The sequence below is a fragment of the Mustela nigripes genome, chromosome 16, assembly GCF_022355385.1.
Source record: "Mustela nigripes isolate SB6536 chromosome 16, MUSNIG.SB6536, whole genome shotgun sequence".
Taxonomy (NCBI): Eukaryota; Metazoa; Chordata; class Mammalia; order Carnivora; family Mustelidae; genus Mustela; species Mustela nigripes.
This window is the reverse complement of record NC_081572.1, coordinates 36,140,738-36,165,821: the sequence shown is the minus strand read 5'-3', so window position 1 is coordinate 36,165,821 and position 25,084 is coordinate 36,140,738. Positions and strand designations below refer to the sequence as shown.

The 25,084-nt window shown below is 39.8% G+C and overlaps 1 protein-coding gene across 6 annotated transcripts in view; it reads left to right on the top strand.

Moving 5' to 3' along the window:
- ACACA (acetyl-CoA carboxylase alpha) overlaps nucleotides 1-25,084 on the top strand; it is a 284,911-nt gene that overhangs the window by 131,277 nt on the left and 128,550 nt on the right. For all 6 annotated transcript variants that reach the window (XM_059379646.1, XM_059379645.1, XM_059379644.1 and 3 more), the window contains 12 exons: nucleotides 168-313; nucleotides 1,151-1,301; nucleotides 3,024-3,158; nucleotides 3,522-3,668; nucleotides 4,003-4,191; nucleotides 4,906-5,006; nucleotides 5,758-5,846; nucleotides 10,501-10,625; nucleotides 18,180-18,293; nucleotides 19,491-19,604; nucleotides 20,629-20,718; nucleotides 22,284-22,402. In XM_059379646.1, coding sequence (XP_059235629.1) covers nucleotides 168-313; nucleotides 1,151-1,301; nucleotides 3,024-3,158; nucleotides 3,522-3,668; nucleotides 4,003-4,191; nucleotides 4,906-5,006; nucleotides 5,758-5,846; nucleotides 10,501-10,625; nucleotides 18,180-18,293; nucleotides 19,491-19,604; nucleotides 20,629-20,718; nucleotides 22,284-22,402 — 1,520 coding nt within the window. The remainder of the gene's footprint in view (nucleotides 1-167; nucleotides 314-1,150; nucleotides 1,302-3,023; nucleotides 3,159-3,521; nucleotides 3,669-4,002; nucleotides 4,192-4,905; nucleotides 5,007-5,757; nucleotides 5,847-10,500; nucleotides 10,626-18,179; nucleotides 18,294-19,490; nucleotides 19,605-20,628; nucleotides 20,719-22,283; nucleotides 22,403-25,084) is intronic.

Genomic DNA, 25,084 nt, shown 5'->3' with positions numbered 1-25,084 from the left:
TATTAGCTTGTAGCAGGACTAAGCCCTGCCCACAGACATTGATGCTAGGAGCACCTTCTCTGGGAGATGTTTCTTACCTATATTTTTGAGGTAGTGTCTTTTTTTTCCTGGGGCTCCACCTGGAAGGGACACACTGACTTGTCCCTTCTGGTTCTCATTCCCTGCAGGTGACGCGGCAGTCCCCTAACTCCTATGTGGTGATCATGAATGGTTCGTGTGTAGAAGTAGATGTGCATCGGCTGAGTGATGGAGGGCTGCTCCTGTCCTATGATGGCAGCAGTTATACCACGTACATGAAGGAGGAAGTGGATAGGTAAGGGGCTGTGTGTGGGCCATTTGCTGGTCTTTGTGGCAACCTTCCTTCTCGGTAGTCACTAGCGCTGGGACTTTTTCAAGGTCTTTGGATATTCTTTTTTAAACAAAAAGAGTACATGTACTTAACAAAAATTTTAGGAATACAAAAGTGTTTACAGTTAAAAACATTGTTTCTCTGCCCCTCCAGTGTGAGTAGGCCATGAAAAATAAGTTTCCCTCTCTTTAAGCAACCACCATTAACAGTTTATTTTTGCAGAAGTTTTATACGTGTAATTTATGTATATGTACATACTGTGTTTTTCTTCTGACTACATTCACAAATAAAAATAACGCTTAGACACTGTTCTGCACTTCATTTTTTTATTATAGATTTGTTATAGATATAACATAGATTATAGCCTGTTTACCATCAGTCATTTAGTGTTGTTGTGTCAGTGAAATGAATTAGTACATGTAAAATGTTCAGAACATTGTCTGGTACATAGTAAGAGTTCAAGAAAGCTGCTATTATATTGTCATCATCTTCATGTTTGTTTTTTTTAAGTAGAGGTGTCTATTATTTTTAATGGTCATATAGTATTCCATTGTATGGTTGTACTATAATTTATTTAACCTGACCCGTATTGAAGGAAGTTTTGGTTACTTGGCATTGCCAACAAAGAGAAAATGAGTGTTCTGTGCGTCTGTGTGTGTATATAGGTAAAATTTCCAGTTTTGGCCTGTGTGTGTATATATATGTTGTGTTTTTCTTTTATTTAAGATTGACATAATTCTACCATTCTCTTTTACAACCCAAGGTGCTTTATTGGCTTACATACTCCTCTTTATCTCCTAGGTATCGCATCACAATCGGCAATAAGACCTGTGTGTTTGAGAAGGAAAATGACCCTTCTGTGTTGCGCTCGCCTTCTGCTGGGAAATTAATCCAGTACATTGTGGAAGATGGAGGCCATGTGTTTGCTGGCCAGTGCTATGCTGAGATTGAGGTCAGGGTGGGGACGGGACACTCAGAGTATGGGAGGGAAGATAGGAAGAGTGTGTGCTGGGGTGGACTAAGACTGAAGAGTAACAGAAAAGAAATAGAAAATAGAAAGTAAAAAGCATTAGTTGGTTTAATTGGCTTATGAATACAATTTTAAAAACAAATAAGAGGGGCACCTGGGTGGCTCAGTGGGTTAAGCGTCTGCCTTCAGCTCAGGTCATGATCTCAGCGTCCTGGGATCGAGCCCTACATCAGGCTCTCTGCTCAGCGGGGAGTCTGCTTCCCCCTCTTTCTCTGCCTGTCTCTCTGCCTACTTGTGGTCTCTTTCTGTCAAATAAATAAAATCTTTAAAAATAAATAAAAATAACAAGAAGCTCACAGTTTTTCTTTGACAGATGAGCAATCTTTTCCTCCGAAGATAGATACTGAGCAGCAGCACTTACTGAGTCAGGAATCATGCTAAGTGCAGGTTATACAGAAAAGAAATATGATAGGTGGAGTGGGGCCGCAAAACAGACAAGTAATGAAATATGGATTCTGAGTGAGCTAAGCACAGAGTTCAGGGGCCACTTAACCCAGACTGGGGTGCAGCTGGTTTATGTGATGAGTAGTAGGGGAGGACTTCTGAAAGAGAGAGGACTTCGATCTTACTTTTGAAAGGTAGATGGTATTACCAGGTGAAGAAGGGCACGGTGAATGTGGAAAGGGAAGTGTGCAAAGGCACAGAAGAGAGTGTAGTATATTTAGGGAACTGCAAGGGCATATTGTACTGCTTGAGAATGGACTAAGGTTAAATGGGAAGTGGCAAGCCAAGATGCTAAATAAGTAATCAGAACTTGGTCATTAAGGACCTTATGAGACATACCAAGATGTTGCTACTGTCCTGGAGGCAGTGAGGAGTCCCTGAAGGATTTTATACAGAAGAGTGACACAGAGATTTGGACTCTAGAATGATTGCATTTAGTGACCTTGTTGAAGATGTGTAGCAGGTAGGGTATTCTGCTGGGAGGTTTTTCAAGTACTCTAGGCCAGACATGGTGAGGGCCTAAACCAAAGAGATGGCAAGAGAGGAAGATATTTCTGAGAGATATTTAGAAGAGGTCCTTGGCTGGCCTCAGTAATTGGGTTAGGGAGAAAGAGGAGTAAAGAATGACTCTCAGGTTTTGGCATGGGAATCTGAGGTGGACAGACTGAGCACCTAAATCCATGGGTATGAGGAGGCTAAATCGTTAATCAGTCTAAGAATAAAACAAGTAAAACAGAGGCACCTGGGTGGCTCAGTCATTAAGCAGCTTCCTTCGGCTCAGATCATGATCCCAAGGTCCTGGGATCCTGCATCAGGCTCGTCGTTTGGTAGGAAGGCTGCTTCTCCCTCTGCTTGTGTTCCCTCTCTCACTGTGTGTGTGTGTGTGTGTGTGTGTGTGTGTGTGTGTGTCTCAAAAAAATAAATAAAATCTTAAAAAAATAAATAAAACACAAACTATGGCAAAATCAGTTTCAACATTAGAAATAAGAAATGTTAGTAGCTGTCCTTAATCCCTAAAACTAGGTACTGAGAGCGTTTTCTAATTGCCTTCCTGTGTGCTCTTGGAGGTTTCAGGTTTCTCACTTTTCTGGACTGATTTAGAGCTAGTATGACTTAGATGCTGAGGGAAAAACTAGCTTCTCTAAATCATTCATCTGTGTAAAGAGAGGGTAAACTCTAATTTTATTTTTTTCATTATAGGTGATGAAGATGGTAATGACCTTAACAGCTGCAGAGTCTGGTTGTATCCATTATGTCAAACGGCCTGGAGCAGCTCTTGACCCTGGCTGCGTAATAGCCAAAATGCAGTTGGACAACCCCAGCAAAGTCCAACAGGTGAGTAGGAAGGTACTTTTAATTTTGCTCTCCAAGAGCTGATTACATGGTAGGGGTAGCTTGGAGGGGCAGATGATTTCAGTGCTTAGTTTTCTTAAGCTTTTCTTTTCTTAAGCTGCTTTCCCTCTGATCTCCTGCCTTGTATTTGTGCCTGTAGTGTTATGGAATTAGACTTCGCAAGAATTACTACAATGCTAAGATTCTATGATTTCTTCATGACACTCTGTCCACTGACTTCTCTCCTTGTAGCTGCATACGATAAAGGGACTTCTTGATTGTGAATGATGAATCTGAGTTGTAGTGGTGTGTGTGTAAGCTGCATAGAAGGTAGTGGGTGACTTGCTTTCTCATTGGCATTGGCAGGCTGAGCTTCACACGGGTAGTCTACCACGGATCCAGAGCACGGCCCTCAGAGGCGAGAAGCTCCATCGAGTGTTCCACTATGTCCTGGATAATCTGGTCAACGTAATGAATGGATACTGCCTTCCAGATCCTTTTTTTAGCAGCAGGGTACGAATCACTTCTGTTGGGGAAAGAATGTACAAATAGGGTACCTGTTCTCCAAGATAGTTTAAAAATCACATGAGGATTTAGAGGGAGGGAAAGAAAGTTGTTTGGCCTGAGACCATGATTTATGGGATTTGAAGTCTTTAAATCCTTGCTGCTTATCTGTGTTACTGACTTCACATATAATTGGGATTTAAACCAGGGGAAAAGGGCAGTGTTAGATGCCTGTATTAGAGTTTCACAGTAAATACTGTATGGTACTGAATTCAGATGTATCACTTTATTTGAGGGATTGTGTTAATTTTGTCTGGATCTTACTTTATTACTTTCTTCTCAGGTAAAAGACTGGGTAGAGCGGTTGATGAAGACCCTCAGAGATCCCTCCTTGCCCCTCCTAGAATTGCAAGATATCATGACCAGTGTCTCTGGCCGTATTCCCCCCAACGTGGAGAAGTCTATCAAGAAGGAAATGGCTCAGTACGCTAGCAACATCACATCAGTCCTCTGTCAGTTTCCCAGCCAGCAGGTATTTAGAGAGTGACACTGTCATTCTCTACTAGCTACTACACAACATTCATTCTTCTCATAGCTACCAGTTCTGGAGTTCACGTTCTAAGATTCCTTCCTGGTTGGATCCTTTCTCTGGAGCTTGTGCTTTTGAAGTCTTGAGTGTTGTGCCCTTCACAAAAGTGTCTCAGGATATAAGCCCAATAACAAAAGTACTAGATGTAAAATGTAAAGTGTTTGTGGTTATGAGGAAAACTTATTGGCGATGTATTTCATAGAGGTTTATTCTTGGGCCTGTGCTCTAATCAGAGGAATTTTGTGAATGTAAAGTAGAGGGATATTTGTAGTTTTATTAGCAGTGACTTCCTTACCACACTGGCAGCATCCTCCTTATCCTTTGCTAATTTACATTAGGGAGTTAAGCTAGGCAAGTAGGGGATAAAGTACGGACCATGACCATAAGTATATCCTGCCTATCAAGGGCCTCTGGTAGGGTGGTAGCTTTTGTGATACACTCATTAGTTCATCTGGGAAAGGGTGAAAAGAAATAAAAGTTGCTCATTTAACACAAGCCTCTAAAACTATGCCCAGTAACATCCAGCTATTCCCAACACATTAAAGATAGACGTGATCATGTTATAATTGAGATTACTGGTGGCGATCCTACAAAGGCTAATACTTTGGGTCCCTTTGTTGGGTTGGGTTCATTTTTTTCCTCTTTTTTCTGCTTTAGATTGCCAACATCCTAGATAGCCATGCAGCTACATTGAACCGGAAATCTGAGCGGGAAGTCTTCTTCATGAACACCCAGAGCATTGTCCAGCTGGTACAGAGGTAGTTACATGTAACTCCAGAAGAAAGATTCCTTTCTTCTAAGTGGTCACCGAGAGATTTACCTCAGGTTTGACTAGAGAAATTAGCACTTGTATCTTAGAAAATACCTTGTATCTTCTACATCTTAGAATTGTGAGCTAAAATATTCCTGATGACTTCTTTCTAGTCTGCATCATTCTGTTGAGTATTAAGTCACAGAAATTTCAATCGCTTTCTTTTTCCTTGCAATTTTGATGAAACTCCCGATTTTTCTTCTGGCATAGGGTTGAGTACAACATTCATTCTTCTCAGCTTATGGAGCCAACTGTTGGACTGAAGGAACATTGACAGAACATTTTCAACTTTGAGATGCTCATAAATTTTTCAGATAGCCCTTAGCCATTTCAGGAGTGTAGTGATCATTTCTACTTAGCAGTGGGAACTGAATCAAGTTCTGTTAGGTGGGGCTAGCAAGTGGTTTGGGGGGGTTGTTTTGTCCTCCTTTTTTCCTCTCTCTCTTAATTAAAAAAAGCAAAAACAAAAAACCTTGTCTAGACAGATATCTCCGATATCTTAGGCTTAGAATTTAAGTTGATCCAGTTAGTTGATTTTAGGCTGGCCCCTGCCCTGTTCTAGAATTTAGAGGGAAAACGGTGCAGTAGAAAATCTAGAAGGTGAACCTGGACTCTGGGCTTATTATTTAAATAGTCTGTTATTTAATCATGTCGGTCTGTAGGGTTTTTCAGTGGAGACTTTTTTTCCGGCTGCCTAGGTACCGAAGTGGCATCCGAGGCCACATGAAGGCTGTGGTGATGGATCTGCTGCGGCAGTATCTGCGAGTAGAGACCCAGTTCCAGAACGGTAAGCCTGTTCCTGAGGACTGTGTTTCTGAAAAGGCTTCCCTGTAGGACTGTGCAGCCGCTGAGCCAGTTCTCCCTGTCACTAACACCCGGACATGAACAAAACTCGTCCTCCTGTCAGCCTTTCCTTAAAAACTAAACCTCCATATCCCACTAGTGCCCAAGAAAGGATAACAAAACAGTTTGATGAGATTGTGACTCTGGTAGTGCTTCTGGGCAAGAGCGGCAATAATTTTTCTAGTAGAGATTAGTATTCCCTGTTGATGTCATCTTGACCTTGTTTAGCGAGAGTTGGTTGAGTCATGACCAGGCTGAAATTGAAAAACTCTATCTGAAGAGCTTGCCTCTTGGCAGCTAATCCACGGATTGAGCCACAGTCATCTGAAAAGGGCTCAGATTTTCCACTACTTTTCAGTGTATCATTTCAGTGGAATTTATCCCTGGCTTTCTCTGAAGAGCTTCATTAAATGATGTATAAAGTCTCTAAATGTGAAACTGGGATTTTAAAAGCGGCGTGCTGCTGATACTGCTGCTTGCCACAAGGTGGCAGTGAAACATCATAGAATTTGAAATACTACTTCATGTTTTCTTACAGGTTTTGCTTTCTTTTGCATCACCCGTAAACAGCAAAAATACTCAAGTGAAAATTAGCAAACTAAATCCATCAATGTATAAAATAATACATCACAACCAAAGTTTCTTTATCCCAGTACTGCAAGCTTGATTAATATTGGAAAAACCAACTACAATAATTTATCATCTAGGAGATTCAAAGAGGAAGAACCATGGTCATCTAAAGATATTGGGGGGGAACATTTGACAGAATTTAATATTCATTCATGATAAATAAACTCTTAGCAAATGATGAATAAAATGGAACTTTTTTAAACATGTGAAGTTCCCCCAGAAAAAAATCCATAGGAAATTTTATGCATACTGTTAAAATTAAAAGTATTGTTGAGAGCATACCCTTTGAGGTAGAAGTAAGACAAAGGCACTGGCTTTCACTGCTGTTTAGCATCATATTAAATGAGCTGGTGCAGTAAGATAAAAAGCACTTAAAGCTATGAGAACTAGAAAGGAGTAGGGAATATATCTGCCACTATTAGATATGATGTCTACCTGAAAAACCTCAAAATATCCACATATTTATTATTAGAATTAAAGTCTAACAAGGTTGTCAAATGCAAAAGTCAATATATAAAATCCAATATATGTTTGAATTTTGTATATCTCTATAGTACAACAGTTGTTTGGAAGAGCAGTTTAGAAAAGTAGGCCATTTAAAATAGCAACCCAGAATATGGAATACTAAGGAATAAGTCTAACAAAAAATGTACAAGCCTCTTTGGAAGAAAATTATAATGATAATAAAGATCTAAATAATAAAGATAATAATAAAGATCTAAATAAATATCACAGTCTTAGATTAATATATACTTACAAAGTATTGGTTCTCCTTGAATTCATCTATAGATTTGTCGATGTTCCAGCAAAAATCCTAGTAGGGAATATCCATGGAATTTGTTGAGCTAATTTTAAAATGTGCATGAAAGATAAGTCTGACGATAACCAAGACACTTCTAAAGAAATACAGGGTGGGGGATTTGTCCAGTCAAATATCAAGAGTTAATATAAACTCATATTAATGAAGAGATTGTGATACTAGTGTAGGGACAGCTTAATAGACTGATGGAATTAACAGCGTAGAAATAGGTCCACACGTATATGAAAATTTACATTATAACACAACAGGCATTATAGATCATGAGCAAAGGATAGACTTTTCAGGAAATGATATACTACTGCAATGTCTTATTTATTTACAAAACCAAAAAAGAAATTGAATCCCTACCTTAAATCATATACACAGAAATCAATTCCAGATGAATTAAAATTAAAGACTTAAACATGTTCTATAAAGGCAGAACTACTAAATTTTTAGGAGAATAGTCTCATGACCTCAAGGTAGGGAAGATTTTGTCATAGAAGGCACACAAGGTGCAAACTATGCAGGAAAAAGCTGATTATTTTGACCCAACTTAAGAGCTTCTATTCATGAAAAGATCCCAAAAAGAGACTGAAAAATAAGCCACAAGGTGGGAGAAGGTATTTACAAAACCTGCACCTAACAAAGGGTGTTAATAAAGGACAACCTCATAGAAAAATGGGCAAAAGATAATTCACAAAAGGGGGAATACAAATGATCCATAAATGTATGAAAAGACGTTCAAGCTCATTAGTAATTAGTGAAATGTGAGGAAAAATGAGTCTGGCAAAAATTAAAAAGTCAGTATCTTCCACATCTTCTATGAGCGACTGTGCAAATTTCCAAAGTACAAGCCACTTTGGAAAAATTCAGCAGAACCTAATAGAGTTGAACTTTTTAAAATACTCTTCAACCGGGTGCCTGGATGGCTCAGATGGTTAAGCATCTGCCTTTGGTTCAGATCATGATCCTAGGGTCCTGGGTTCAAGCCCCCGACATCAGGCTCCCTGCTCAGTGCAGAACCTGTTTCTCCCTCTCCCTCTGCCATTCCCCCTGCTTGTGCTCTCTGGTTTTATCTCTCTGTCAAATAAATAAATAAAATCTTAAAAAAAAAACACGAAAAACTCTTCAACCTAGCAATTTACTCTTAGATAATAAGACTCTAGAGAAACTCTTATGTATAAGGCCTACTCGTGGTAGCATTGTTCATAATAGCAAAAAAGACAGGAAACAATTAGAAATTAGATAAGTAGGATAGATAATTGAGTTCTAGTATATTCCTACAATGGATTACTGTACAGTGAAAGTAGATGAACCAAGTTACACATAGGAACAAAAGGATAAATTTCAAGAATGTAACATTGAGAGATAAATAGAATAAATGTAAAGAAAAGTCAAAGAGGGGCGCCTAGGTGGCTCAGTGGATTAAGCCGCTGCCTTCAGCTCAGGTCATGATCTCAGGGTCCTGGGATCGATCCCTGCATTGGGCTGTCTGCTCAGCGGGGAGCCTGCTTTACCCTCTCTTTCTGCCTGACTCTCTGCCTACTTGTGATCTCTGTCTTTCAAATAAATAAATAAAATCTTAAAAAAAAAAAAAAGGAAAAGAAAAGTCAAAGAATGAGTAACATGAAATTCAGCTTAGTTATTTCTGATGGGCGCACGTAGGATCCTTCAAAGATCATTAAAAATGTTATAAGATAGATAGTAGTTACCAGGGTGTTTATTCTGCATATATGTTTCGCCATAAAAATTTTTTAAAAAGATAAGTTGGTATCATTGCTTTCTTTCTGCTTAGGGTCTTTGCTGTCTCTTCCCTGGGTAAATAGTTTTTTTATTTCTCCTGGTCCTAGTAAATCCCTTTACCAAGACATATTTCTGTTGTCTCTTCACAGCTGTCTTGGTTGGAGAAAGTATGAATATGGATAGGCCAACCATTTCTTAAATGGCCTCTATTTGTTCTCAATGGGTCTTGTAGGAAATTTTCAGCTCCTAAATATTGTAGCCCACTGTTATTCAAATACATTTAGTTTCATTTTGGGGAAGAAAACAAAACAAAACACCTCATGTCAGTCTCTAATATTTAAAACACAGCCAAGTTAACCCTGACTGAATGTGCTCAGTATTCTAGGAATCCATGGTATTACAGTCGAACTGTTCTGGTTTGTAACTTAACATGGAATCTGAACTGAGGTAATTAATCCTTTAGTGTTGTCACGATTTCATAAAATTCTGACCTTGAGACTTTTTGAACGCTAATTCTCCTTTACTGAGGTAAGCTGTTTTCTGAAGAACTGATATTGTATCCCATGGTGGATATCACTATAGTACAGCTGAAGCTTATGCTTCTGTTGCAAAGCATAGCTTTTCTGGCTAGAACTAACCTGCCCCTGGTGGCATTATGAAGGGCCAGTGAAAATATGCATAACCATACCCTCCCTACAGACCTTTTGACTTAATTCAGGGTTCTCCTTGATCTCTGCCTTAGTTTGGATTTGGAAGCCTAGGCATTGCTTAGCTATTTCATGTATTTACGGGGAAAAATGTTGATTTCAGAGGTAGCAACTGTCCCCTCTTGTAGATATTGACAGGTTAGTATGGTCTTTATTTTTGAGCTAAAACTGTTCCTTATAGGTAGGGTGAAACATTTTCAGTGAGTCAAACATGAAACCAGAAACTTAAGCTGGGGGCTGACTTTAAAGATCATCAAGCTTTTTAAGCAGCAGAACCCTTTCTGCTAAGGAAATCATTTCAGGAAGCTAAATGAGTGAGTTTAGAGTAAGGATGGGGGTTGGAATTATCACCAGCCACCCAGACTCTAAGACCCACTTTTCCTCCACTCCTTTTGAGGGCGGGGGGCGGGGGTGGGTGGGTGGGTGGGTGGGGCAGGATGAAAATGAGACTCAGAGAGGTAAAGTGATTTGCCAAGGAGCACAAAGGAAATTGGTAACAGAGCTAGGTTATGAGCCCCCATCTTAGACCAGATTGCTGGACTCCTAGTCCAGCGTTTCTTTTACTAAACCTCACTGCCAATTCTGTACAAATTCATCCAAGAAAATTCTTAGGATGTTTCCTCTCACTGCTTATCAGGTGAAGGCTATAAAAAAATAGCAGGTAACTGTGAAAATTCACCCAATGGATGAGGACCAGTTCTTTTTGCTGCTTGCAGGTCACTACGACAAATGTGTGTTCGCCCTTCGAGAAGAGAACAAGAGTGACATGAACACTGTACTGAACTATATCTTCTCTCATGCCCAAGTCACCAAGAAGAATCTTCTGGTCACAATGCTTATCGTGAGTACCGTTTTTCAAAACCTGTAAGGATGGTTGATGTGAAGAAAGCATTTCTCCTCCTGAGGTTCTGTGGTCAGAGGAAAAGCTCCTTGTCTTTTTGTAATTGGGGGATGAGTGGTGCTTGGGTTGTCGGTGAACCATTTTCTTACCCTCTCCCTCTGTCCTTGACCTGAAGGAACCTGCCCTAGTCAGGAAAGGATTGTTCTGGCTATTGTGTATGCAGTCACACATAGGAACTCTGATCTCTTGACTCTGTTTAGAGATGCCTTGTGCTTCCCCATTCCTGCTGTCACTTGTGACAGTAGCTTTAAAATGTACTCTTACCTAGCCAGTATACTTTTTTTTTTAAAGATTTTATTTATTTATTTGACAGATGGAGATCACAAGTAGGCAGAAAAGCAGGCAGAGAGAGAGAGGAGGAAGCAGGCTTCCTGCTGAGCAGAGAGCCCGATCCCAGCATCCTGGGATCCCGACCTGAGCTGAAGGCAGAGGCTTTAACCCACTGAGCCACCCAGGCGCCCCTAGCCAGTATAGTTTGTCATGATAACTCTTGTTTGTTCCATGGGTATCTGCAAGGGCTCTTAAGTCCCCAAACTTAAGAACAAAGCTTAAGAACAAAATGTAGTGTTAAAATTTCAGTACTGCCCCTCCCACCAAAGAAATTTAAATTTATTCTGCAACTTCTTTGGGTCCCTTTCTCTTTTACTTACATGGAACCCTAAGCTCAGATTCTTGTACTGGTAATGGATATATGCTTTTGTCCCCATAACCACATAATACGAGAATTAGTAGAAAGTGGCAAATAGAGGTGAGACTAGTAAATGTGATTAGAATTAATATACATTAGACCAATGGGTAAAAGTTCTGTGGACTTTGAACTTAAGGATTTTAAAAGATGGTTTGTAAGTCCTTCACTCCTAGAGTTTTCTAGTTGAGTTAGTTCTAGGAATCAGAGAACAATAGGACTATTCTTAGAGTCCCTACCCCATGAACAATTAACTGCCTGGCTACTGTCTGTTGGTCTTTTTGGGGGACCAAAGTACCTTTCACTCCTAGAATTTCCTCGCTTGTTCCTTTGTGGAATTGGCATTCTTGGTACCTTGATTCCATCATTCTTCTTGGAGGGAAAAAAAAAAAACAAACTATAAATCGTCACTGTGGTTTTTTATTTCATAGTTCAGAATAAAGGGAAACTAATTAGCTCACATTTCTGGTTAAGAGCAGTGCCACAACTTCATATATGCCTAGCCTGGTTAACTCTCAAGGATATAACATTTTTTAGAATAGCCACTTCTAAAAACATGTAATTATAGGGAGAGTTCATTACCTTTGCTACCCTAGAATGGCTAGATGGTGGGGAAATCAGAAGACACATTTGAAAGGAAAAAATATGTATCAGCACTATATAATACTTCAACTCCCCTAAGTGATGGGTTTTGACAAAGAAGTGCTTTTATCTATGGCAATTTGCTGATTTTTTTTTTCTCCGTCAAACGGAGGAAGAAATCTCTGACCAGTTAGTTGGTTGTTGTTACTGTTTTTGTTGTTTTTTTTATTTCAATACAAGGATTGCTAATTTTCATTTGGATAAAACCAGACTTTCTGGCCAAAAAGGGTAATGAGGGAGTGGAAGAATCTCTCAGTTTGGACCTAAAATGGGGCATATTTGCCTTTTTAGGGAGCTAATGATGGTGAGTTTTCATTTTATTATGATTACCTTTTTAAGGACTTAACAGTTTTCTGCACTAAAAATAGACCAAAGCCCAGAATCCTTGGAGCAGCAGAAGAGTAATGATCGTCCAAGACTGTCGCTGGGTTTCTTAAATTCTAATTTGTAAGATATAGGGGCTCGGCTCGCTCCTTTTGCGGAGTGATTGTAAGTAACGCTTGCCTTAAGAATCTCATTATTGGAACACGGAGCCATATTTCCTCTGAGAATTCTGGAGTAGCTTTGAGCCGGGGCTGTTCATTTCTCAAGTAATCACGCTGGTGTGATGGAGAGAGAAAATGGCAGCTGTTCGGAGCTCAGGCCTTCAATTTTCTTCAGAGTCCAGTCACTCAAGTGTGTAATTACACGGGGGGTGCTGCAGAGGCGTTGGGCCCTGTCAGAGAACTGGTTTGAGGCTTTGCTTTTTGCTTTTGCCAGTCAGGACAGGCAGAAGCCAATGGGACTCTGACTTGCTGCTGTTCTTTTTTCCCCACCTTGTCATCCTGATTACTTCTTACCTGCATGGATAGTGCCCCAACTTTCTTTCCAACAGGCTGAGCTCTTTGGAGAAAAGAGCTATTGTTAGTATTTGGGTTTGGATGAATAGGGTGGATGCGGAGGAGTCAGGGAGAGGGAGGAGGAAGAGGAGGAGGAAAAGGTTGAAGATGTGAACCAGAAAGATGGATTTGTCCTTCTCTTTATTTCGGCATTTCACATTTTTCTTAAAACAAAAACAACAAACCCAAACTCAGTAAACAAAGTAGGATCTGTAGGCTTTCATATCATTGAATTTCTTTTGAAATATCAGCTGTTTTCATCTTATCCTAGAGATTTGGAAAACAAGAAGTTAATTGATATGCTCGAGCTGAGGGTCAGCTAGCCATGTCCTATGCAGCAGGAACGAGAGCTCAAAAGGTACTCCCTTCTGACCTGATACTACTGAATACCAGATGTGGGTCTCCTCATTCCTTCCCTGGTAATGGTCAGGTCTCACAGCCATCACCCCGCCCCATGTCTGCATTAATGTTGGTGGCTGGTAAGAGCTATTTTACTGGCTTGGCTCACTCTTTCTCTAGGTCTGTCTTTTACAGATATCACCTGCACATGGTAGCATTTGAATTCCCTAGCTTGTGTTCTCTACCACTTCCCCTTTCTCTGCTTACCTTGGCTTCCTGATTGATGGTTATGTGCCCGGCATTTCAATCTTTGCTTTCTAGAAGTTGAATTGTTCATGGTGTGCTTTGCTGAGCTAGATGATGATTTCTGGGCTTTTGAACCTAGAGGGAGGGATCAAGACAATCAGGTTTCTGTGAATCAGTGTTAGAAAATGTGGGCTGCTCCAAAGAAGCCCTCATCTCCTCCAGGCATGTATTAACATAGTGCCTAGTACTAACTTGCTTCAAGGACTCTGGAGCAAATTTGTTCTAATCTTCCCCCTATCTGGAAAGTAGAATACCAAGTAAAATGCTAGTCTCATCATTTTTTTGTCCATTTGGAGGAACGTGGTGCCTTGATTAAAACTGAAGGCTGGAAGACCAAATTTATTTTTATGAAAGCTTTACTTAAGAGGTTATTATGATTTTTTTTTTTTTTCTTTTTAAGAGAGAGCTCAAGTGGGGAGGGGCAGGGGGAGGAGAGAAAGAGTCTTAATGAGACACGGGGCTCTATCTCACAACCCTGAGATGGAGACCTGAGCTAAAATTAAGAGTTGGTTGCTTAACCAACTGAGCCACCTAGGTGCCCTTATTTAAGAGGTTGTGTAGCCAAATTAAGCAGTTTGGCACCAATAAAAAGTATCAACATCCTTGTAGCAGCGGTCGAGATGGCGAAGTATCCAGTAGTCAGCCACCTTGATGCTGAGTAGTCCTCCCCTCACTACTTATTTGTTATTTCTGGAATGGTCCACATGAACATGATACAAACCATGCTCCTCATGAGTAATGCTGGGGCCTGTGAGCCTCTGATTTGGTTTAGATGAGGAGCCTTGCCTTCTTCCTCTTAACATGACTGCAAATAGTTTTATCCAGTGTGTAAATAAGGAAGTCGTCATTCTCTGTGAACCCAAGTTTACTGAACAAGGGTGATATTAACAATGTCTTGTTAAACCTGTCCCATGACATCCTTGGAATGTCAAAAAGTCCACCTGTGACTGGAAGAAATTACTAGTCCATTGCTGATTTGGGGGTTAGTGCCTCACCCACCTGAGCAATAGTGTCGTGAGAGCATTACACATCAGTCACAATCGGTTTTTAATTGCCTTAGGATGCTAAGATCAAGTTGGATTATGTTGGGCTGTCCTGGCAGTCAGCTGCATAACTTGGATGGTTTTGACACTTAAGCATGCTCGTTAAATTTCTGTAAATCTGAAATATTCCCTGTTGTTAGCCATCATCCAGGTTAAGAGTAAATATAAGAAGTAAGTGTGTGATACCAGTCTTAACCATTACTGAATAATTCTGTTAACTTTGGCCTACAAATTTATGCAAGTAACCTGTAATTCCAGAACCAGCAGGTAGGCTCATTAAAAGAACCTCTTTATATTGAGGAAACACATCTGCTGACATAGTCACTATTTAATGTCATTGTTACAAAGTGTTCACCAGAATTAGGTGATGATTTGGGGCTTCCCATTTGGAAGGCTGTCTCTAGGCTAGAGGGCCATAAACTATTAAAATGGCCTTTAGTCCCTGGCGGTTTCTTTTAGGACCTGAACATTGTCCAGGTCAAGGACAAGAGAAAGTTGAGAAGGTTATCTTATATGTGATTTTCTAATGTCAGTCTTTTACTAAGTACTCATGATGACAATGGAGAAAATAGTATTTGAATGGAAAATCCAAGTCAGGATAAACTAATGGAGGTAATGGTTTATTGATACTGTATTTGCTGCTTCTTGTCCCTCTGGGACAAGAAGGTTTGGTTTCTGTACTTTATTACAAGGAGCCCAGGAGGACTGTGAGCTGGTGATTGTGAATGAATAATTACTTCCCAGTTACTTTTTAAAAATCTCCATAGTTCACTTTTCTTTTGGATACTGTTTCTTTTTTACTACCCCCTTCTACTTCCTTTTCTCTCATAGAGGAAAGAGGAGACCAAAAAAAAAAAAAAAAAAAAAAAAATTGGTTTTTAAAAAAAGGTGGTTTTCTGTGTTAAGTTAGAACAGGATCTATAGTTAGACAAGAGGATAGCTTCATTTTTGGGTATATATTTTAGTTTCATCTCAAAAGGTAAACCTAGGTTTCCTTTCAAGGGAAAACATTCCATATCAAAGCTGTTGTGTCTGATAAAAGTAGGTAGCTAATGTTCTTATTTTGTCGTGTTTTATTTTGTTGTTAGATGTTGAGACTTGAGTCTGGCTGTTTGCAGAGCAGCGGAGTTTCATTACTGAGGACACCTGTTAGGCTTTTAGATCTTTCAGTGGGTCTTTCTGATGAATGCAGTAAGAACCTCAGAAAGGAATATTTTTCTCTATTAGGAATATTAGGAAAAGAGGGATTTCATAGGAAAAACTTGCCTTGGTTTCCCTATCTGCTGTTTCCTGTCTGTTCTTCTGTCTTCCTGTGGTCTGTCCCTGGTCATTTTATGTATTCCTTTGAAATTCTTTTTTGCTCCTTTGTTCTCAACAAAAGATGCAACTTAGCTGCATTTTTCTCCCTCCTTTGTATGCCCTGCAGTAGGTGGAGAGGCCCTCTGGTCTCTGACTCCATGCTCAATTGAACCCTGGATTTATAGTCACCTATTAGCTGCTTCTCTCCTCCCCTCTCAGGTCAGTGAATTCCCTGCACTAAACAGGTGGAACTTCCCACTCCGATCAGTGAGTTACCTGTGATTAGCAGGTGAAAACAATACTTGCACTTCCTTAATTATAAATCCCATCATGTGTTTTACAACTCTGGACTCTTGGAGCAACTTCTGGTTGGTGGATTGGAGAACCAGAAAGTATTTCATGTTTCAGAATGTTTGAGAAAGGGAATCTGGATTGCCTGGTTGGGTGAGTGTTCCACCCTTGGTTTTGGCTCAGGTCAGGACCTCAGGGCTGTGAGATCGAGCCCCCACTGGGCTCTGCACTCAGTATGGAGTCTGCTTGAGATTCTTTGCACATACACTCTCTCTCAAATAAATAAATACATAAAGTCTTTTAAAAAAAGAAAGAAAATGTTTGGGAAGCCTTTTTCCCAGTATAGTCATGCTGAGTACTCTAGAACTGTTTACCCTGTGATGTGGAAGGCAAGTAGGGAACTATCAAGAGTATGCCCTAGATGAGGAAGTTAAGTATGACATAGAGATTCTTCAGAGAAGACGCTGATAATCAGGGTAGGAAGAAGATCAAAAGGCAGCAACAGCAAGCCTTTCAGGGATCTGGTTATCTTTCATATCCTGTTGGTAGTAGAGGGAGAATAAAAATTCACTACAATATAAAGGCAGTTAATTTCAAACTCCAAGTAGAGGAACTAGGTGTAAATATGTATATTTTATATGTGGTGTGAGGAACTTCTATAAATAGCTCTGTAAAGTTCAGAAAAGGACAGACATTTCTAAAAACCGCATCTGCACTTTTCTCGGCTTAAGTGAAAATTATGTGGATATCGGATGAATTTAGGGAATAAATTAATATTCCACTGAAGAAAAAACATTTTCCTCAAAATATGATAGAGATATTTTCTTAAGAAATTTTAACTTTTAGGGGGTGCCTGGGTGGCTCAGTTGTTAAGCGTCTGCCTTCGGCTCTGGTCATGATCTTGGCGTTCTGGGATTGACACACGCATAGGGCTGCTCCTTGCTCAGTGGGAAGACTGCTTCTCCTTCTCCCACTCCCCCTGCTTGTGTTCCCTCTCTCATTGCCTCTCTCTGTCTGTCAAATAAATAAAATCTTAACCCCCCAAAAAAAATTTATTTTTGTAACTTTTAGGAGTTTCATTAGGAAGGACCTAATTGAATAAACCCATGGACTGTATAGTAGGAACTTGGTTTTTCCCTCTAATCCAAGGATTCACCATGTTTAGTTATCCTGGAATGATTCCTGGCATAGCAAAAGGATCAATGATTTTGGGTATAGAATTGTCAGCATATGAGATGGTGTTTTTATTTAGTGTGTGTTTTTAAATGAATAATTTGTTCTTGTGCTTCTGTTTTGCACCCTCCTGGGATGCTGAACATTTGGTGTGTGGAACGAAAACCACCAGGAGTGGTTCCTGTTGCCTTATTCTGCCTTCTTTCCAAAAGTGGGAGAGGAAACAGGAAAGCCTTTAGTCCCCATATTATTTAAAACCTCTTAAAACTCTGAGGCCTCATCTGTTATGTTTTACTCCGAATTCCCTGACCCCTTTAAATGGTCTCCGATGATTTTTTCTTCACATTAAAAGTACAGTGCGGATTTGTGAAGAAATTCACTAGGATTTTGAATACGAATGACTGAGAGATTTGGGTTTCTCCTTAGCAGTGGCTTCCTCTGGAATCTTCTTGACTACATTGTTTGGGATAAAAATAACAAGTTCACATTTTCTTTCTTTCTTTCTTTTTAAGATTTTATTTATTTGTCCGAGAGAGAGAGAGAGAGAGAGAGCGCACACACAAGCAGGCAGAGAGGCAGGCAGAGGCGGAGAGAGAAGCAAGCTCCCTGATGAGCAAGGAGCCCGATGTGGAACCCTATCCCAGGACTCTGGGATCATGACCCAAGCCTAAGTCAGTGGCTCAACTGACTGAGCCACCCAGGCATCCCAACAAATTTGCATTTTCTCATTAATCTAGCTATGTTCACTTTGTTTTTGTCCTCTTTTCCTATTTCAGAGTTCTAGCCATAATTCTTTTTAATGTGGTTTTGTATATGTTTTTTTCACACTAACAATTAGGACCAGTTGTGCGGTCGGGACCCTACTCTCACCGATGAGCTGCTAAATATCCTTACAGAGCTCACTCAACTCAGTAAGACCACCAACGCCAAAGTGGCACTTCGAGCACGCCAGGTAAGGACACGTGTTGGCTATCTGGAAGGAGAAATGGTTTTCATAGATTGGGTGGTCGTAGAAATAGTGAGCTTTTACTCTGTCACCTGACAAAGATCAAACAATTTTCTACATATGTCTTCTCATTGCCCTCAGAACAAATGTTTTCATGTGATATGTTTTTTAAAGAGAAAGGAAAACATTAACATTGAGTCTCTTTGAAATAGAAGTCTTTTTCCCCCTTATAAAATTCTGTTACTGTTTCCTGCCTTTGCTAGGAGTCATGAAGTAGTAAACCAGAGTCATGTGGAGGAAAGGAAGCTAAGCTCCCCAAAGAGAGCTTAGAAGCAGGTGAAAACTTTTTAAGTGTGTAGGGAAAAATTGAGTATGGGAAGCAGAAAGATAATGCAATGAATCCGAGGTGCTAGCAATCAGAACAACCCTAGAGAAGTCCGGTTAGTTTCACCCTGTAGTTTGCATTTCCATTCCAAAAGGTTTCAGCAGGGAAGCCAAGAAGTGGCGCTCCCTTTGTGTTTCAGTGCATGGGCATTGAAAAGGAAGCGGCATTTGAAGCTGTTCAGTGACCTTCTGCTTTCTCCACAATTGTATCCATGTCACTGAGCTACTCAAAGTTATTGAACCTCTCAGTGACCTGCTGAGACTATTCAGGTCCCACCGTGTCCCTGTGTGTTTGTGACACTGCCCCCACATGCATTGGTGTTACATCCCGACACCTTCTCTTTGATACTAACCAAATACCTGGGGCTGTCAGAGCAGCTTTCGCTAGTCCTCCTCCTATTTCAGATTTGCAGAAGCCCAGCTCTGTTGCCTCCACCTTCCCCACAGCTGCTCCCTGCCAGACCCGATTCCCAATTAACAGCTAGTCATGCAGTCCCCAGGACTAGCAGCTTTGCAATGGTAAATCACATGCACTGAGGGAACTTGATTGAAGCTGTTTTCTCTCTCTCTCCCTCTGCCCCCCCCCATGGGAAATTGCCCACAACGCAAATCATGGTGAGAGTCAACCGAGATGCAGTATTTGGTGGCATTGGCTTTATGTTACAGGACCTAGAAGTTGTTTTACTTGGTCTCTGTTTTATCTTTGATGCCTGCACTTACAGATTTATATTTATTGCTTTTGTATCAGAGCTGCCTAATAGGAGGCTAGAATAATCACTCCCTCAGGAACTTATCCCTCTTATTTTGCTCTCACTCTAGGTTCTTATTGCCTCCCATTTGCCGTCATATGAGCTTCGCCATAACCAAGTAGAGTCCATCTTCCTTTCAGCAATTGACATGTACGGACATCAGTTTTGCATTGAGAACTTACAGGTATACATGTAGTCCTTTTCTACCATTGTGCACTCTTGTCCTCTTTATTCCTAAGCATGATTTAATTAATCGATCTATTTTGATTTTCTGTGTAGTGAGGTTTCATGCCTTGACTTTTTAAAATGATGTATAATTACAATTTTTTTTTCATAAAAATGCTATTGGAATTGTGGTTGAGCTTAAAAATCCAATAGACCAGCCTTGATAGACGTGTCCTGTTGAAGTCTTTACCTCTTGTGCTTTTTATCCAGAAAGTATTCTGGGCTAGAATTAAGTGGTTGCACTGGTTGATGTCTGGTATTTGAATTCGTTGTGTAAATAGGTAGTTGTTAGTGTTCTAGGGACAAAATTACTTAAGTCATTTAAATTTCATTTTATTATAATGCTTACTATTAAGCTATATACAGAGCCACTTTTATAGAATAGTATTGGATAATTTTACTACTAATTGGAAGGATCTTGACTATCACTTTTTGACAACATCATTTTCTCAAGAATGACATTCTATTTTTCTACCTGTAAATAAGTAATACTGTTCTGTCCAGCCAAGGGAGTCTTCAGGCTTTCTGTCAGATTTCCTTCTGGGGAACCTAGAGAGGGGGAAAGGATGTTCTTGTTTATTTGGTTCAGAGCTGAAATAGAGGGTTTCAACTGGGGTCCTAATCTGTGGTTTACCATAGTGGAGGATTGAGACAGTATTTGAGAGGTTGAGTACGAATATATGTCAGGAAGGATATTAATTATGGTCATTAATAAATGTGTTGTTAGTGTATTACTTTTAAGAATTTTACATATATTAATTCTTCTGATGCTCACAACAGACCCTTGAGGTTAGGTATCATTATTTTCCCCATTCTGTGGCTAAGGAAGCTGGAGCACAAAGAAGGTAAATTTCATACATGACACTCGTAGACAGAATTCTTGGGTTACTCTGAGTGCTTCAAAATGCTAATTAAGTATTATACTAATTAAATATTGTTCTCTTTTGGATGTAGTGGTTTAAGCTTGTCTCTGTGCCTTCCAGAAACTCATCTTGTCTGAAACGTCTATTTTTGACGTCCTACCAAACTTCTTCTACCACAGCAACCAGGTAGTGAGGATGGCAGCTCTGGAGGTAAGATTTCATAGTAACACGGTGTGACCTTTTTTGGTTTCTAGCAGGTTTCTTCTGTCCACTTGGTATTGTATCAGTTCTTTTTTTTTTTTGGCCTTGAGGTTGGTGTTTTAGAGTCTTTTTTCCCTCTGAAACAGACACTTGCTTTTACTCAAGTGTTTCAGCTGAACTAATCACCATTCTGGGCTCCAGTCACAGGAAAAGAGCTGCCAGCATTTTTCAATAGTCTCTACTTTCCAGATAATTCGGATTCACTCATTTCATAATAAATTAGGATTCCCTAAAAAATAATAAGTGAAAAAACATATGGCTGACCAGAGCATGTACCATTTTTGTGATTTGGGCCAAAAAAGAGAGATTTTAATTATCGTCTGAATTTTCAGGCAGCGCTTAGGAAATATTTTGTCATGAGAAAGAAAGTATTAACACTGAATGAGCTGTGTGTGTTTAATATGCTTTACTCTTTTTCTCATTTAACCCTACCATTACTTCATGAAGTAAAAAGAAAGTGAGACTGAATTTGAGACTTGTCCATGTTTATGTAGATAATAAGTGGAAGGGTTTGTATTTGAATCCAGATCAGGCCAACTCAAAGCCTTTTCTGTTCCCACTACAGCACTCTACCTCATTAAGCACAAAATTTGCAGGCCCTGAATACTGCTGTAAAATTGCCAAGTCGATGTTTTTTTGAAGATGAAGAAGAGGAGTGTTTTAGATGATCTTATGTAACACGGCATCACTACAATCTGTTGCAAGCTCCTTTGGCTTACTTTTTATTTGTATTCTGTGGATAGATTGTAATGTATCCTACTCCCTAAATACCAAATTTTAAAAGTATCTAAGTGTCTTAGAGTACTTTCATATCACTTAATGAGAAGTCTCCTTATGTACCTCCCATGATAGAATCCCATGCAGCATTTCATGTGCCTGGCAAATTGGCTGTAAAGTGCACAAGGTCAGACTGATGGTTTTTGCTGTGACGGAGCCTGTTGCTGTGTTTTTTAACTCTTGAGTCAAGTTAGTATGTGTGAGATCATCATGTCATGTTATGTCGTACCGCTCTTGCCTACGGTTTGGGGAGTATGAGTAATCTAAAATAATTTAGGGGAGTGGGAAGACAAAGATACAGGATAGTCAGAGAGTTGAAGTGTACAAAAATAGTTTCTGTCTTTTGCTCTCACTCTGCAGGTGGCTCAGAACCAGTACCTCTCATTTGTCTCGCCACTTGCTTTTATCTTCTGTTGAAATAATTGTGCGCCATGAATTAATGGTTGCAGTTCTGTATGCTCGCTTTTACTAATGATCAAAACTTCTCCTGAGTTTGGGTTAGTCTGAAAGGTTTATGGCCCAGCCAGAGATGTCCAGCAGAGGCGGGCTAGTTTTATTTCCGTTTGTAGTCATGGGTATAGTTTTAAGACTTGAGCTTTATTAATTGAAGCAAGTTATTTATGTTCAGAGCCCTCTTCTCATTACATTCCTCTTCTCAGGACTATCCTTTTCCTGGGCTAAGCATCTCTTAGTTTCTGTTTTCCAAGTGTATTTACTGAGGATTACTTTTTAACCAGGTTTATGTTCGAAGGGCTTATATTGCCTATGAACTTAACAGTGTACAGCATCGCCAGCTTAAGGACAACACCTGTGTGGTGGAATTTCAGTTCATGCTGCCCACATCTCATCCAAACAGGTGAGTCTGAACTGGGATGTGCATCTGAGCCAGCCAGAGATGTATCAGGGGAGTTAAGGGGAGTAATGTATGCACCAGCTCCATGTGGTTTTGGGTTTGGCTAGAAACATAGAGCAGAAAATGAACAAATTTAAATCATGAGAGAAGAGCCTCTTGGTACCCACTTTTTTTTTTTTTAATTGTTGATCTGGAGAGATGGAGTACAGTCTAATTAAGATAAAAATTTGAGGGTTGCCTGGGTGGCTCAGTTGGTTGAGCAGCTGCCTTTGGCTCCTGTCATCATTTCAGAGTCCTGGGAACAAGCCCGCATCAGGCTCCGTGTTCAGCAGGGACTCTGCTTCTCCCTCTGCCCCTCCCTGCCACTTGTGCTCGAGTGTGTGTGTGTGTGTGTGCCCTCTGTCTCTCTCAAATAAATATAACCTTTTTAAAAAACATAAAAATTTGAGGATTAGTTCATCATCTGTGTTTCCTTGTATTATGTCACTGAGGAAATATAGTTCTTTTCTTTTTTCAAGTCAGAATTTACTGGCATTTTATTTGCTGGAATCTTGCCGAAAATCACTTTTTCTTTTTTTCTTTCTTTCTTTCTTTCTTTTTTTTTTTTTAAGCAGTTTAAGTCAAACAATTGGAACATGAAAATATCTTGGGTGGGGGCGCCTAGGTGGCTTGGTCGGTTAAGCATCTGAGTCTTGATCTCAGTTCAGGTCTTGATCTCAAGGTCATGAATTCAGACCACGAGTTGGAGCCTACCTTTAAAAAAAAAAAAAAAAGAACTTGGCTAGAATGCTTTTCTATAAATTTGTTATAGGTTAATTGAAACTTCAATCAGGTGTTAAAAATCACACTTCAGAAGGAAACTGAAATTTGACTGAACGGTATAATTAAGCCATGCTAATTCCATTATTTTTCCCTTCCTAAGCCCTTTAGGAAATAAAATGTATATACAGAAATTTGTTTCAGTACTTCTTTGGTTTTAAGATGAAAATACTTTATCTTGTACACTGATTTGTTTTTAAAGTATTCTGAGGCAGTGAAAACCGAGGAATCCCACCCACACATACATTTATCCCCTCCTGTATTTTCATTCTTTTTAGTAATACCATAGGAAATATAAATACCATAGCCAATCTTAAGCAGCCCCCCTCCATTTCTTCTTTATGGCCTTTGGTTCTTCACTTCTTATTACAAAGTACTGTGTCTTCGGGGATCCTTGGTTATAGACAACAGAAATGGTTTTGTTCTGAATTGCTACTTCACCCAAAGCAATAGAAACCCTTCCTAGAGACAAAGAAGTCTGTGCTGAGACTTTTGGCCACTGGATGCCACTGTTGATCCAGCAGAGGTCAGCAGCCGAGCAGAGGCATCTTCAGAAAAAGTACTTCTCTTCTTTGTCTCAGAAGATCCTTTCACATCTCTACCTCAAAAATACCTCATGGCTGGCAGAGAAAAGCATATATCCTTGATTTAGCAAGCATATCTCGGTACATTTTTGCCTCCATGGATTTCAGAATCTCATTTTCTAGAAACGAATGGTTGTCCTTCAGCGAGCGGCGAAGTGCTCACGGCACACATGGGCTCAGCACTCGGTCTTCTTTCTTTTCCTGCATTCCTTGAATAATTGTAGGGAACTACACGCTATACTTAATGCTCTTTGTGATTCTCAGGACATTCTCCTTTTCTTCCTGCTTTCTACTACCTCTTCCCTGTGGGCAGTGATTTGTAGTCAGACTGCACAGCTGCTTCTGATTTCCTTCCCTCCTCAATGCTCCCCTTGTCTTTCTGAATTGCTCTCCCTGTCCTACCTTTTATTTGAGGATACGTGTCCAGTTTGGTGAAGGAAAATGAGAGAAATGCCTCTTAACTGTTTGTTAAGAAATCTTATTCACCTTTCCATCTCAAGGATATGAATCTTGGTTATTCCTGATACGGCTTCAAAACTTGGATGCTTGTCCCTTCCAATGTCTGAGGTATACACATCCCTGTGGATAAAGACCAGACTTGAACAGGGCTGTGATCCCATTTTCTCTCTCCGGTCTTCCTTGGTTGTGTGTATATAAAATTATAAACTGCTAGTAGTAGTAGTTGTTAGTAGTAGTAGTAGCAGTGGTACTAGTAGTATAGATATAAAGGTGAAGAGAAGGACAAGTAAAAAAGGAAAGGTAAAATAGTTTTTGTGAAAACCAGAAAAATATTGAAATTGCTTTAATGTCCTTTTAAAGCTAAGTCCTTTTGTTAGTTTGGGAATGTAAAATGTGCTATCAGATTTAATCACCGAGTGATATATTCAGTTATAGAGTATAGCTTTTTCACTGAATTATACATTTGCTACTTGAATTTAGTTTTATAAGATTTTATATTTTTCTTAACAAATGTTTTTGTTACAATTTGAAGTTATGACCTCATTCTGACACCAGCTGGTGTACTGCAGTTCAGTTCTGAAGCTAACCACCTTGAGCTAGATCAGATAACACCAGTTAAGGGCTCAATCCTTCACAAAATGATCCCTACTTGAGATGGGGCCACGAGTGGTGTTCCCAAGCCACCTGCACCTCTGAGCAACTGGCTACAAACTTGGGGGTTCCCAGGACTCCATCCAGCATAATAATTCACTAGAACAACTTAAAAATTCTGAAAGCACTATACTTATGAGCATAGTTTTATTAGAAAGGACACAAGATCCGA